The following is a 12,762-nucleotide window of genomic DNA, read 5'->3' as shown; positions in this document are numbered from 1 at the left end:
AAGAAAGCCTGAGGTCTCGTGGTTCCATCAGTCCCGGCAAGCAGTCCAGGTCCTGGAGCAGAACCCAGAGGAAAGCCTGAGGTCTCGTGGTTCCATCAGTCCCGGCAAGCAGTCCTGGTCCTGGAGCAGAACCCAGAGGAAAGCCTGAGGTCTCGTGGTTCCATCAGTCCCGGCAAGCAGTCCAGGTCCTGGAGCAGAACCCAGAGGAAAGCCTGAGGTCTCGTGGTTCCATCAGTCCCGGCAAGCAGTCCAGGTCCTGGAGCAGAACCCAGAGGAAAGCCTGAGGTCTCGTGGTTCCATCAGTCCCAGCAAGCAGTCCAGGTCCTGGAGCAGAACCCAGAGGAAAGCCTGAGGTCTCGTGGTTCCATCAGTCCCGGCAAGCAGTCCAGGTCCTGGAGCAGAACCCAGAGGAAAGCCTGAGGTCTCGTGGTTCCATCAGTCCCGGCAAGCAGTCCAGGTCCTGTTGCAGAACCCAGAGGAAAGCCTGAGGTCTCGTGGTTCCATCAGTCCCGGCAAGCAGTCCAGGTCCTGGAGCAGAACCCAGAGGAAAGCCTGAGGTCTCGTGGTTCCATCAGTCCCGGCAAGCAGTCCAGGTCCTGGAGCAGAACCCAGAAGAAAGCCTGAGGTCTCGTGGTTCCATCAGTCCCGGCAAGCAGTCCAGGTCCTGGAGCAGAACCCAGAGGAAAGCCTGAGGTCTCGTGGTTCCATCAGTCCCGGCAAGCAGTCCAGGTCCTGGAGCAGAACCCAGAGGAAAGCCTGAGGTCTCGTGGTTCCATCAGTCCCGGCAATCAGTCCAGGTCCTGTTGCAGAACCCAGAAGAAAGCCTGAGGTCTCGTGGTTCCATCAGTCCCGGCAAGCAGTCCAGGTCCTGGAGCAGAACCCAGAGGAAAGCCTGAGGTCTCGTGGTTCCATCAGTCCCGGCAAGCAGTCCAGGTCCTGGAGCAGAACCCAGAGGAAAGCCTGAGGTCTCGTGGTTCCATCAGTCCCGGCAAGCAGTCCAGGTCCTGGAGCAGAACCCAGAGGAAAGCCGGAGGTCTCGTGGTTCCATCAGTCCCGGCAAGCAGTCCAGGTCCTGGAGCAGAACCCAGAGGAAAGCCTGAGGTCTCGTGGTTCCATCAGTCCCAGCAAGCAGTCCAGGTCCTGGAGCAGAACCCAGAGGAAAGCCTGAGGTCTCGTGGTTCCATCAGTCCCGGCAAGCAGTCCAGGTCCTGGAGCAGAACCCAGAGGAAAGCCTGAGGTCTCGTGGTTCCATCAGTCCCGGCAAGCAGTCCAGGTCCTGTTGCAGAACCCAGAGGAAAGCCTGAGGTCTCGTGGTTCCATCAGTCCCAGCAAGCAGTCCAGGTCCTGGAGCAGAACCCAGAGGAAAGCCTGAGGTCTCGTGGTTCCATCAGTCCCAGCAAGCAGTCCAGGTCCTGGAGCAGAACCCAGAGGAAAGCCTGAGGTCTCGTGGTTCCATCAGTCCCGGCAAGCAGTCCAGGTCCTGGAGCAGAACCCAGAGGAAAGCCTGAGGTCTCGTGGTTCCATCAGTCCCAGCAAGCAGTCCAGGTCCTGGAGCAGAACCCAGAGGAAAGCCTGAGGTCTCGTGGTTCCATCAGTCCCGGCAAGCAGTCCTGGTCCTGGAGCAGAACCCAGAGGAAAGCCTGAGGTCTCGTGGTTCCATCAGTCCCGGCAAGCAGTCCAGGTCCTGGAGCAGAACCCAGAGGAAAGCCTGAGGTCTCGTGGTTCCATCAGTCCCGGCAAGCAGTCCTGGTCCTGGAGCAGAACCCAGAGGAAAGCCTGAGGTCTCGTGGTTCCATCAGTCCCGGCAAGCAGTCCAGGTCCTGGAGCAGAACCCAGAGGAAAGCCTGAGGTCTCGTGGTTCCATCAGTCCCAGCAAGCAGTCCAGGTCCTGGAGCAGAACCCAGAGGAAAGCCTGAGGTCTCGTGGTTCCATCAGTCCCGGCAAGCAGTCCTGGTCCTGGAGCAGAACCCAGAGGAAAGCCGGAGGTCTCGTGGTTCCATCAGTCCCAGCAAGCAGTCCAGGTCCTGTTGCAGAACCCAGAGGAAAGCCTGAGGTCTCGTGGTTCCATCAGTCCCGGCAAGCAGTCCAGGTCCTGTTGCAGAACCCAGAAGAAAGCCTGAGGTCTCGTGGTTCCATCAGTCCCAGCAAGCAGTCCTGGTCCTGGAGCAGAACCCAGAGGAAAGCCTGAGGTCTCGTGGTTCCATCAGTCCCGGCAAGCAGTCCTGGTCCTGTTGCAGAACCCAGAGGAAAGCCTGAGGTCTCGTGGTTCCATCAGTCCCAGCAAGCAGTCCAAGTCCTGGAGCAGAACCCAGAGGAAAGCCTGAGGTCTCGTGGTTCCATCAGTCCCGGCAAGCAGTCCAGGTCCTGGAGCAGAACCCAGAGGAAAGCCTGAGGTCTCGTGGTTCCATCAGTCCCGGCAAGCAGTCCAGGTCCTGGAGCAGAACCCAGAGGAAAGCCTGAGGTCTCGTGGTTCCATCAGTCCCAGCAAGCAGTCCTGGTCCTGGAGCAGAACCCAGAGGAAAGCCTGAGGTCTCGTGGTTCCATCAGTCCCGGCAAGCAGTCCTGGTCCTGGAGCAGAACCCAGAGGAAAGCCTGAGGTCTCGTGGTTCCATCAGTCCCGGCAAGCAGTCCAGGTCTTGTTGCAGCAACGCAGCCCCAGACCATCACACCGCCACCACCATGCTGACTGCTGGTCTGACGGGACACAGCGTCAACTTTTCGTCTCGCCAGTCCAGAGAATATTTTCCCAGATGTCTTGGGGATCATCCAGATGTTTCTTAGCAGATGTGAGACGGTCAGCAGTGGTTTTGGCCTTGGAACTTTCCCATGATGCATTTCTGTCCAGTCTCTTTCTTACTGGCGAGTCATGAACACTGAGCTGAGGTCTGCAGTTCTTTACATGTGGTTCTGGTTCTCTGTGACTCATGGATGAGTCGTCGTCGGGCTCTAGGAGCTATACTGGAAGTCCGACCGCTCCTCTGAAGGTTTCCCACTGTTCCTCCATGTGTTGATAACGGCTCGGACTGGTTGGCTGGAGTCCTGAAGCCTTACAAATGTCCTGGAACTCTTTCCAGACTGATAGATTTCAATCACGGTTTCTGTTCTTGGAAGTCTGCATGGCGACGTGATGAGGTTCTTTTCTAGATCTCACCATCTGCTTCATGTACTCACAGCTTCTAGTTACATCATTTCTAATTGATCAGGTGGCTGGGATCAGGTCTGGCTGGGATCAGGTCTGGCTGGGATCAGGTCTGGCAGGGATCAGGTCTGGCTGGGATCAGGTCTGGCTGGGATCAGGTCTGGCAGGGATCAGGTCTGGCAGGGATCAGGTCTGGCTGGGATCAGGTCTGGCAGGGATCAGGTCTGCCAGGGATCAGGTCTGGCTGGGATCAGGTGGCTGGGATCAGGTCTGCCAGGGATCAGGTCTGGCTGGGATCAGGTCTGGCAGGGATCAGGTCTGGCAGGGATCAGGTCTGGCTGGGATCAGGTGGCTGGGATCAGGTCTGGCAGGGATCAGGGATCAGGTCTACCAGGGATCAGGTCTGGCTGGGATCAGGTCTGGCTGGGATCAGGTCTGGCAGGGATCAGGTCTGGCAGGGATCAGGTCTGGCAGGGATCAGGTCTGGCAGGGATCAGGTCTAGCAGGGATCAGGTCTGGCAGGGATCAGGTCTGGCAGGGATCAGGTCTGGCTGGGATCAGGTCTGGCTGGGATCAGGCCTGGCAGGGATCAGGTCTGGCTGGGATCAGGTCTGGCTGGGATCAGGTCTGGCAGGGATCAGGTCTGGCAGGGATCAGGTCTGGCAGGGATCAGGTCTGGCTGGGATCAGGTCTGGCTGGGATCAGGTCTGGCTGGGATCAGGTCTGGCAGGGATCAGGTCTGCCAGGGATCAGGTCTGCCAGGGATCAGGTCTGGCTGGGACTGGCAGGGATCAGGTCTGGCAGGGATCAGGTCTGGCTGGGATCAGGTCTGGCTGGGACTGGCAGGGATCAGGTCTGGCTGGGACTGGCAGGGATCAGGTCTGGCAGGGATCAGGTCTGGCTGGGATCAGGTCTGGCTGGGACTGGCAGGGATCAGGTCTGGCAGGGACTGGCAGGGATCAGGTCTGGCTGGGATCAGGTCTGGCAGGGATCAGGTCTGGCTGGGATCAGGTCTGGCTGGGATCAGGTCTGGCAGGGATCAGGTCTGGCAGGGATCAGGTCTGGCAGGGATCAGGTCTGGCTGGGATCAGGTCTGGCTGGGATCAGGTCTGGCTGGGATCAGGTCTGCCAGGGATCAGGTCTGCCAGGGATCAGGTCTGGCTGGGACTGGCAGGGATCAGGTCTGGCAGGGATCAGGTCTGGCAGGGACTGGCAGGGATCAGGTCTGGCAGGGACTGGCAGGGATCAGGTCTGGCAGGGACTGGCAGGGATCAGGTCTGGCTGGGACTGGCAGGGATCAGGTCTGGCAGGGACTGGCAGGGATCAGGTCTGGCTGGGATCAGGTCTGGCTGGGACTGGCAGGGATCAGGTCTGGCAGGGACTGGCAGGGATCAGGTCTGGCTGGGATCAGGTCTGGCTGGGATCAGGTCTGGCAGGGATCAGGTCTGGCAGGGATCAGGTCTGGCAGGGATCAGGTCTGGCTGGGATCAGGTCTGCCAGGGATCAGGTCTGCCAGGGATCAGGTCTGGCAGGGATCAGGTCTGGCAGGGATCAGGTCTGGCTGGGACTGGCAGGGATCAGGTCTGGCAGGGATCAGGTCTGGCAGGGACTGGCAGGGATCAGGTCTGGCAGGGACTGGCAGGGATCAGGTCTGGCTGGGATCAGGTCTGGCTGGGACTGGCAGGGATCAGGTCTGGCAGGGACTGGCAGGGATCAGGTCTGGCTGGGATCAGGTCTAATAAATATATCCAACATTGCCAAATGAACAGCTGGGACCAGTTTTTCCTATTAAACAGGCCCAGTAAAGCCAGTTGTTTCCAGTTGGTCCCAGTTTACCGTTACCATGGTGGCGAATGGGAAAGTAAACAGTTTAAACGACTCGGTGTTCAGAGAACGTCTTATTCTCCGTCTGAACACATTCAATGAATCCAACCTGACAGAATTAGCGTTATTAGCTCGAGGCTAATATCGATGCTAAGATTAGCTTCCGTATTACAGGGACTAACCCCTCCAGGTGAGTTTCAAGGTCGTTGCAGTTTGTTGCTATTTTATTTCTCCCTTGAAGAAAGTTATTAAACCTGAAAAGTTATCATGAAAGGTGCAGCAGCGACAGGTGTGCTTGCTATTTATTGTTATTGTTTCCTTGTACATTTGTCTCGATATGACACCATATCATGATGTTTGAGGAAATTAATTCCATCCAGCTGGGAGGAGACGTCCATCTGAGGATACTGGTTTACCTGCTGGGTGTGGGGGAACCCGGCAGGCTGCTGGGTCCGGTCTCGGCTGCCTGGGGGCTGAAGGAGTTGCTGCTGACCGTCGGTATGGCTCTTCTCACCAGCCGGCCCCAGGTGGCGATGTTGATGTTCATCTGAGGAGCTCGCAGGAAAGTTTTACCTGATGGAGACAGAAATAAAAAATAAAACGAGTGAGGAGAAGAAACAATAATAAGTTCACATAAACAAAACTAAATAATCACAGGAAGAAAATGACTGAACACAAACCGTGTTCTGACTCACCTTGTTGTTTAGAGAAAATCTTCTTTTGTCTCTGCAGCTTTGGTCTTCTCTCAATGACCGGGTTGAAAAATGTTACCTTCATGGAAGAAACAAAAACCTGATTTAAAATCCTTCAGACAAGGCAAGTTTGTTTTAGCAGGTTTAAAACAGCCGATGTTGGGGGTTCCGGTGACGTCATCGTCCTGCATGGCCGCTTAGACCGATAGCTCTCTGGCGAATTTGCAAAATCGTCCCGTACAAGTGTCAAAGTTTCATTTTTCTCGTAATAACAGACAAGGGTTAAACGGGACAACAATGGGAAAAAGAGATGGACGACAAAAGACTGCCAATGAAGAAAGACAAAACGAAGAAAACTCAGAGAATGCCTCGGAGGTTAGCAATGGTGCTACTGTTAGCAGGGCCTCGAACCTCCCTGATGCCTCAGTGGTGACTATATTAGAGGAACTACGAGACTTTCGTAAAGATTTCCAAGATTTCAAAACAGAGTTGACCACTGTAAATCACAGGATTGCAGAAGCTGAAAATCGCATTGAAAATTTTGAAGACCGAGTCGGAAATGTGGAGCATGTGCTGGCCAAAATGTTAAAAGTCATGAACGAGCAGGAGAACAAGCTAATCGACCAAGAGAGCAGAGCTCGCAGGGTGAATTTGAGACTGTATAATCTCCATGAAGGGGCTGAAACTGGAACAACGATGATTGAATATGTGGAGAAATTATTAAGAGACAGTCTGGACATTCCCCAAAGCATGAGCCTTGGTATTGAGAGAGCGCACAGGGCGCTGGGTCCCCATCCCCGGCCATCAAAGAGTGGAGAGGAGAAGTCACGCTCAATAGTGGTGGGCTTTGCACGTTTCACAACAAAGGAAGAAATTCTCCGCAAAGCATGGACTAAAAAGACTGTGCTCTGGGACGAAAGAAGGATATACTTTGACCAGGATTATCCCCCGTCTATTCTACAGAAGCGTAAGGAGTATGTTGAAGCGAAAAGAGTTTTGAAACGGCACAACATTCGATTTCAGACCCCATACCCTTACAAGCTGAGAGTGTTTTACGATAACGGAACCCAACTGTATCAGTCAGCGGAAGAAACAACTACAGATATGATCGCCAGGGGCCTGCCGGTTAACAAGGTAACGACGCGGGAGAGCCTGACGGAGCAACTGGCACGGTCGGCATGGTCAACGGCGGGAGGACAACAGCGAAAATAAATATAAATAAAACCCAAACGCTCACATATAACTACAACCCACCGGTGGAGATAACTTCTAAGTACCCTATGTTGTGGCAGGCTGATTCCTTAAAATATCTGGGTATCACGATTCCAAAAGACCAGACAAAAATATATGATTTTAATTATATTCCATTGAATAAAAGGATAAACGAAGACTTAAAAAGGTGGAATTTAATCCCCTTCCTCTCTTTGTACTCAAGGATTGATTCTATTAAAATGATTGTCTTACCAAAATTATTGTACTTGTTTCAAACATTACCAATACAAATTGAGCAAATTCAATTTAATGAGTGGGATAAAATGATATCCAGATATATATGGGCAGGAAAAAGGTCAAGAATTTGTTTAAAGACATTACAACTGTCTAAAGAGAGAGGAGGATGGGGCCTGCCATCAATAAGGGAATACTTTTGGGCAGCACAAATGAAGGCATTGATAAATTGGTGTGATATATCCTATGATTCTCAATGGAAAAGTATAGAGGAGAAAATCTTTCCTTTCCCTATACAATCTTGGCTGATGCAAATATTCAAAATTACATTGATAGTATTGATAACCCCTGGGTTCAATGCACTTTGTCTATTTGGAAACAGGTGGTCAAGAAATATGATTTAAAAAAAGATATGGTTAGATTTAAATGGTTTGCTTATGATTCCGACTTTTTACCAAACAAATTAGATGCACGATTCAAATTATGGACAGCAAAAGGGATAACAACTCTAAGCAAATTAATTAAAGATGGAAAAGTCATCAGCTTTGTCGAGCTTAAAGATAAATATGCTTTGGAAAGGCAGGATTTTTACCGATTCCTACAATTACGTCATTATATTGACACTAACATTAAAGAAGAATCTGATGTAAACAAGGACCTATTACAATTGTTTAGAAATTCATATGCTGGAAAAACAAATAACAAGCTTATTTCTGTAATATATAAATGGCTGACAAATAATAAGACTCATTCAACAAAACGTGTAAAGACACTGTGGGAAAAAGAAGGAGGTATAAGTATAACAGAAGAAGAATGGACAGCACTTTGGAAACGCTCATGGAAATCTACATATTCGCAAGAATGGAAAGAATATGGATGGAAAACATTAATACGATATTTCATCACGCCATGTCAAACAATACATTATAATGGGACTCCTCCTTTGTGTTGGAGAAAATGTGGAGATCAATGTGCAAATCATTTCCATATTTTATGGGACTGCCCGCTTCTCAAGTCATATTGGCAAAGGGTTCATGGAGTACTACAGGATATTTTCAAGTGTAATTTTCCTTTTAATATGAAAACTGTCTATTTTGGTTGTCTACCTTGGGAATGGGGTCAGAAAGATAAATATTTAATAAGTATTCTATTGGTCGCAAGTAAGAAATCTATTACAAAAAAATGGTTGTCACAAGATGTCCCTACAATATCAGAATGGTGGGACATAATTATGGACATTTATAAGATGGAAGAAATGACAGCGTTTGTAAATCAGAAACAAGATAGGTTTGTAGCATGTTGGGAAAAATGGGTCAAGTATATCCAAATTAAAAAGCCCAATTTAATCTTAAAATAAGACAATGGCAAATTGTATTAGTCACTCCCTTGTTCACATTGTTTATCATTTGTGGGTTTTTTTTTGTTTGTTTTTTTTCTTGATGGGCAAATGTTTTTATAAATGTGAATAATGATGTTGTGCACTTGTTTGCACATAAAAATTGCACCTGTCAACAAAAATTGAAAACTTATAAATAAAGAATTAAAAAAAATAAATAAATAAAACAGCCGATGTTGGACAAGGAACCCCGCTGGCTTCTACAGAAAGGACAAGAAATACCTTCTAAGCGGTTGAAACTGGAGCCACCCACTCATTCCATGTGGATTGAGAAAGTCAGAGAAATATATGTAATGGAAGGCATTACCTTTTCATTAAGAATACACAAAGAGAGTTGTTTAATAAAAGGTGGAGCCCTGCAAAAGCCCTGTGATGTCAAAAATAAGCCTGATATGCATATAGATTATGTATTTATTTTTTGCACTATTTGTTTTGTGTTTTATTTTCAAGTCTGCCTCGCTTTGTAAACATTTAACTGCAGACATGTAGATGTTGCATATTTGTATTTCTTAAGCATTGCAAAATATAATAAAAAGTTTTAAAAAAAACTAAAAAAAAAAAAAAACAGATGTTGACCAAAGTGATGCACAATTTTAAGAAAACTAAAACAACACAAAACAGACAAACACCACAACAACTTAAACACACTGAAATGTATAATTTAAAAAAAAAAAAAAAAAAAAAGGGGGTTTAAATGTTTGTTAAAAAGTTAGACCCAAGAAAATAAAAACAGACGGTGAACCAGTAAAGAGAAGCTAAATGGTCGGATGTCATTTGCCAGAATAGGGTGGATTGTCCTCTCCGGGTCGGGGGTCAGGTCCTGCCTCAAGTGGAGGAGTTCAAATATCTCGGGGTCTTGTTCACGAGTGAGGGAAGGATGGAGCGTGAGATCGACAGACGGATCGGTGCGGCGTCTGCAGTAATGCGAACTCTGCGCCGGTCTGTCGTGGTGAAGAAGGAGCTGAGCCAGAAGGCGAAGCTCTCGATTTACCAGTCCATCTACGTTCCTACCCTCACCTATGGTCATGAGCTGTGGGTCGTGACTGAAAGAAGGAGATCTCGTATACAGGCGGCTGAAATGAGTTTCCTCTGCAGGGTGGCTGGGCTCACCCTTAGAGATAGGGTGAGGAGCTCGGTCATCCGGGAGGAGCTCAGAGTAGAGCCGCTGCTCCTCCGCATCGAGAGGAACCAGTTGAGGTGGCTCGGGCATCTGGTCAGGATGCCTCCTGGACCTCCCTGGTGAGGTGTTCCAGGCACGTCCCTCTGGGAGGAGACCCCGGGGAAGACCCAGGACACGCTGGAGGGATTATATCTCTCGGCTGGCCTGGGAACGCCTCGGGATCCCCCCCGCAGAGTTGGCAAATGTGGCTGGGGAGAGGGAAGTCTGGGCTTCCCTGCTTAGGCTGCTGCCCCCGCGACCCGACCCCGGATAAGCAGCAGAAGATGGATGGATCATTTTGTTTACACGTCAAGTTAGAAAACAACTTCCCTGCTAGTTGCAGGCGAGACAACGGAAACCTGTTCATAACTGAATAAAGATTCTTACAGTGGTCTAGTCTCTCAGGATGACGGCATGATTCACTTCCTTATCATTTCCTCTCTTCCAGACTTATTATTGGATCTTTGTGCATCTCTAAGGATTATTAAAATTTTTTGATTGATTTAGTCATGATTATGCTGTTTCCGCCAACCCGACCAGGTCGGGACCAGATGTCGATCCAGCCCTAAAGGATGAAGCTTGACAAACTGTAATCCAATGATTGGTCGAAAGAATAGTCTGTTCGCGTATGATTTGACAATAAAAGGTGGATTTTCTGTTGCCACAAGCCAACACGCCCTGCTGGATGTCCACCGATCTTCACCTTCGCTTCTGTGTCGCCTTCTTTGTTGGTATAATTCAGGAAAGGTGTCACACAGGTATGACATCACATTATTACGTATCCGTTTGACATGCCACCTACAGGGTAACGGTTGGCTGTGGATATGCAACAGAGATCAGGGTTTAATGAACCAAACCCTCAGTACCGAGCTGGACCAGTTGGTGGAAATGGAGTGTTTTACCACTCGTCTCATACCACCGAGTGGGCGACCTGTTGCAGCTACATAAGTTCATGAATACATAACTGAGTGGACCTGATATTAAGGAGATTAACATCCTGTTTAATTAAACTATATGCAATTAATCAATAATAGCAATCAAAATACCGATGATGACATAGGAAATCGGCACAAGGAGGGGGGGTTGTCCTGCATCAGGGTAGAGCGGCTTGATTATGAAAAAGTTATAACCACGATTATTTTGACTGAAATTGATTATTCAACACGATTATCCAGTATTTTTAAACAACGCTGCACGTCGTATTCGACTCTGTGTCGCGCAATTTAACTGTCTAATGCACGGTTCCGAGTTGATTAATCCGCCGATACCATGTTCCCACACAACATTTTATTACAAATTTGTATGTCTTTTTTTACAACACTTGCTAAATATGCTGAAGTATAGGAACTATTTTATGTACAATGGTATAAACTATGTTTAGGTGAACTTCCACAACCTACTGCAGTTATTCTACATTGACCTGCAGCCGGAGCCGACTGAGACTGGCCGCCTGGGAGTGCTTTAGGGCGGGAGAGGCTCCCGCTGCTCCTTCCTTACAGTAACTGCAGAACAATATGTGCCTTCAAGTCAGTCGCCAAAACACCAGAAAAGTCTCTAATAACTCCAGTAAAAGCTGCTAGATTTGTCGCTTTTAACAATAAAAGTCTCCAGATTTAGAGAGAGAGTCTCCAAGTTGGCAACAGTGTCTGAATGAAAGCAAAGCGGCTGTGGGAGGAGTTTACAGCACAGCGCTGCAACGCCAGAGACGCTCGATTAGCAGCTGAAGACAGCAGGAGAGGAAACTGCAGAGAAAAATAATCACACACTTTTATTTTTATCATCGTTGAAAACCCAGATCGTACTGAGATTAAAATCTGATTAATTGCCCAACCCTACATCAGGGGTGCCCAAATCTGGTCTTTGAGATCTACTATCTGGCAGCTTTCAGGTGCAACCATAGACTGTATATAAAAAGATGGGCGGAGCCTCCGTGACGCCACCCATAGGTTTCTGAAGAGCTGAATTGAAGCTCGGTGGGCGGTTCCTACCGTCGCCATGTTGGCAGCGTCATGCGCATCATCTCGCCCGGAAAATACAAATATGGGCAAAGAGGTGGAGCTGAGAGGGGGGCTGTGAGCGTCATGGTGGATGATTGACATCGAGCGAACTCCGAGCTGCCTCTAGCTAAGAGCTAACCGAGCTAACTCGGAGATAACAGGAGCTAACCAGCTAACGGAGGTAAGCGGGCTAAAGCTAAGTCACGTTGTTGACCTTAAACCGCGGTTGTTCCACGTTCTTCTGACTTGAAGCAGGATATCGGGTACCTGTCAATCAAAAGGACACGCCCCTAAATTTGCAAAACTTCGAGATTAAATTACTTTTAAACGGGCGAGTTAGAAAAAAATTCACCCCCCCCCCCCCACAGTTGTCATGTAAACTGGATTGTCAGGTAAACGTGACCTAAAAACCAAAAATGGATTTTTGAACCAGGCTGTAAACATGTTTATTCCTGCTGTAAACATGTTTATTTCTGCTGTAAACATGTTTATTCCTGCTGTAAACATGTTTATTTCTGCTGTAAACATGTTTATTTCTGCTGTGAAGTTGGTCTTTTTAACATGGGAGTCTGTGGGGATTTGCTCTGTTTTGCAGCCCCTAGTGGATGAAGGGGGAACTGCAGTTTTATGCACTTTCGCATCGGCTTCACTTTTGATCGCCGGAGGTTGTCGCTTGGGTGCAACTCTACTGCAACACCTCTGCATGAAATGAACAGCTTTTTACCAGACCTCTGCAGAGCTGAATGACATGAGGTGTGTGAGAGGGGATGCATCTAAAAGCTGCAGGGTGGTAGCTCGCACCCAGTCCCACATTTAAATCTCCATATCTGTGCCCACCATGTTTTCTAAGTATATGACAAGGCGCTCTTCTCAGAGTGAGTTTTTAAAACGGGTTTAACACGACCCTCCGCTTGAAACATGAGAATCCTCAACACCCTCACGTGGAATGTGTGAGCGCGAGTACCTCGGCAAACAGCATCCCCTGTGGCTCCAGGTACAGACACATCCCGTGACGCTGGTTGTCCAGGAAGTCCTCCAGCCGCAGGAACTTGACGGCACAGAGCGAACGCCAGTCACGCCAGTACACGGCGATCTCCAGCTCTCGAGAC

At 49.0% G+C, this 12,762-nt stretch overlaps 1 protein-coding gene across 4 annotated transcripts in view; it reads right to left on the bottom strand.

Moving 5' to 3' along the window:
• The window catches only part of pkn2a (protein kinase N2a), a 58,385-nt gene that overhangs the window by 13,246 nt on the left and 32,377 nt on the right, over window positions 1-12,762 (bottom strand). For all 4 annotated transcript variants that reach the window (XM_079243611.1, XM_079243612.1, XM_079243613.1 and 1 more), the window contains exons 10-12: window positions 12,618-12,761; window positions 5,659-5,734; window positions 5,380-5,536 (exon numbers count right to left, since the gene is read on the bottom strand). In XM_079243611.1, coding sequence (XP_079099737.1) covers window positions 5,380-5,536; window positions 5,659-5,734; window positions 12,618-12,761 — 377 coding nt within the window. The remainder of the gene's footprint in view (window positions 1-5,379; window positions 5,537-5,658; window positions 5,735-12,617; window position 12,762) is intronic.

This window comes from Telmatherina bonti, assembly GCF_933228915.1.
Source record: "Telmatherina bonti genome assembly, chromosome: 7".
NCBI classification, from domain to species: domain Eukaryota; kingdom Metazoa; phylum Chordata; class Actinopteri; order Atheriniformes; family Telmatherinidae; genus Telmatherina; species Telmatherina bonti.
Note: the sequence above shows the minus strand (reverse complement) of the source record. Positions and strands in the feature narration are given on the sequence as shown.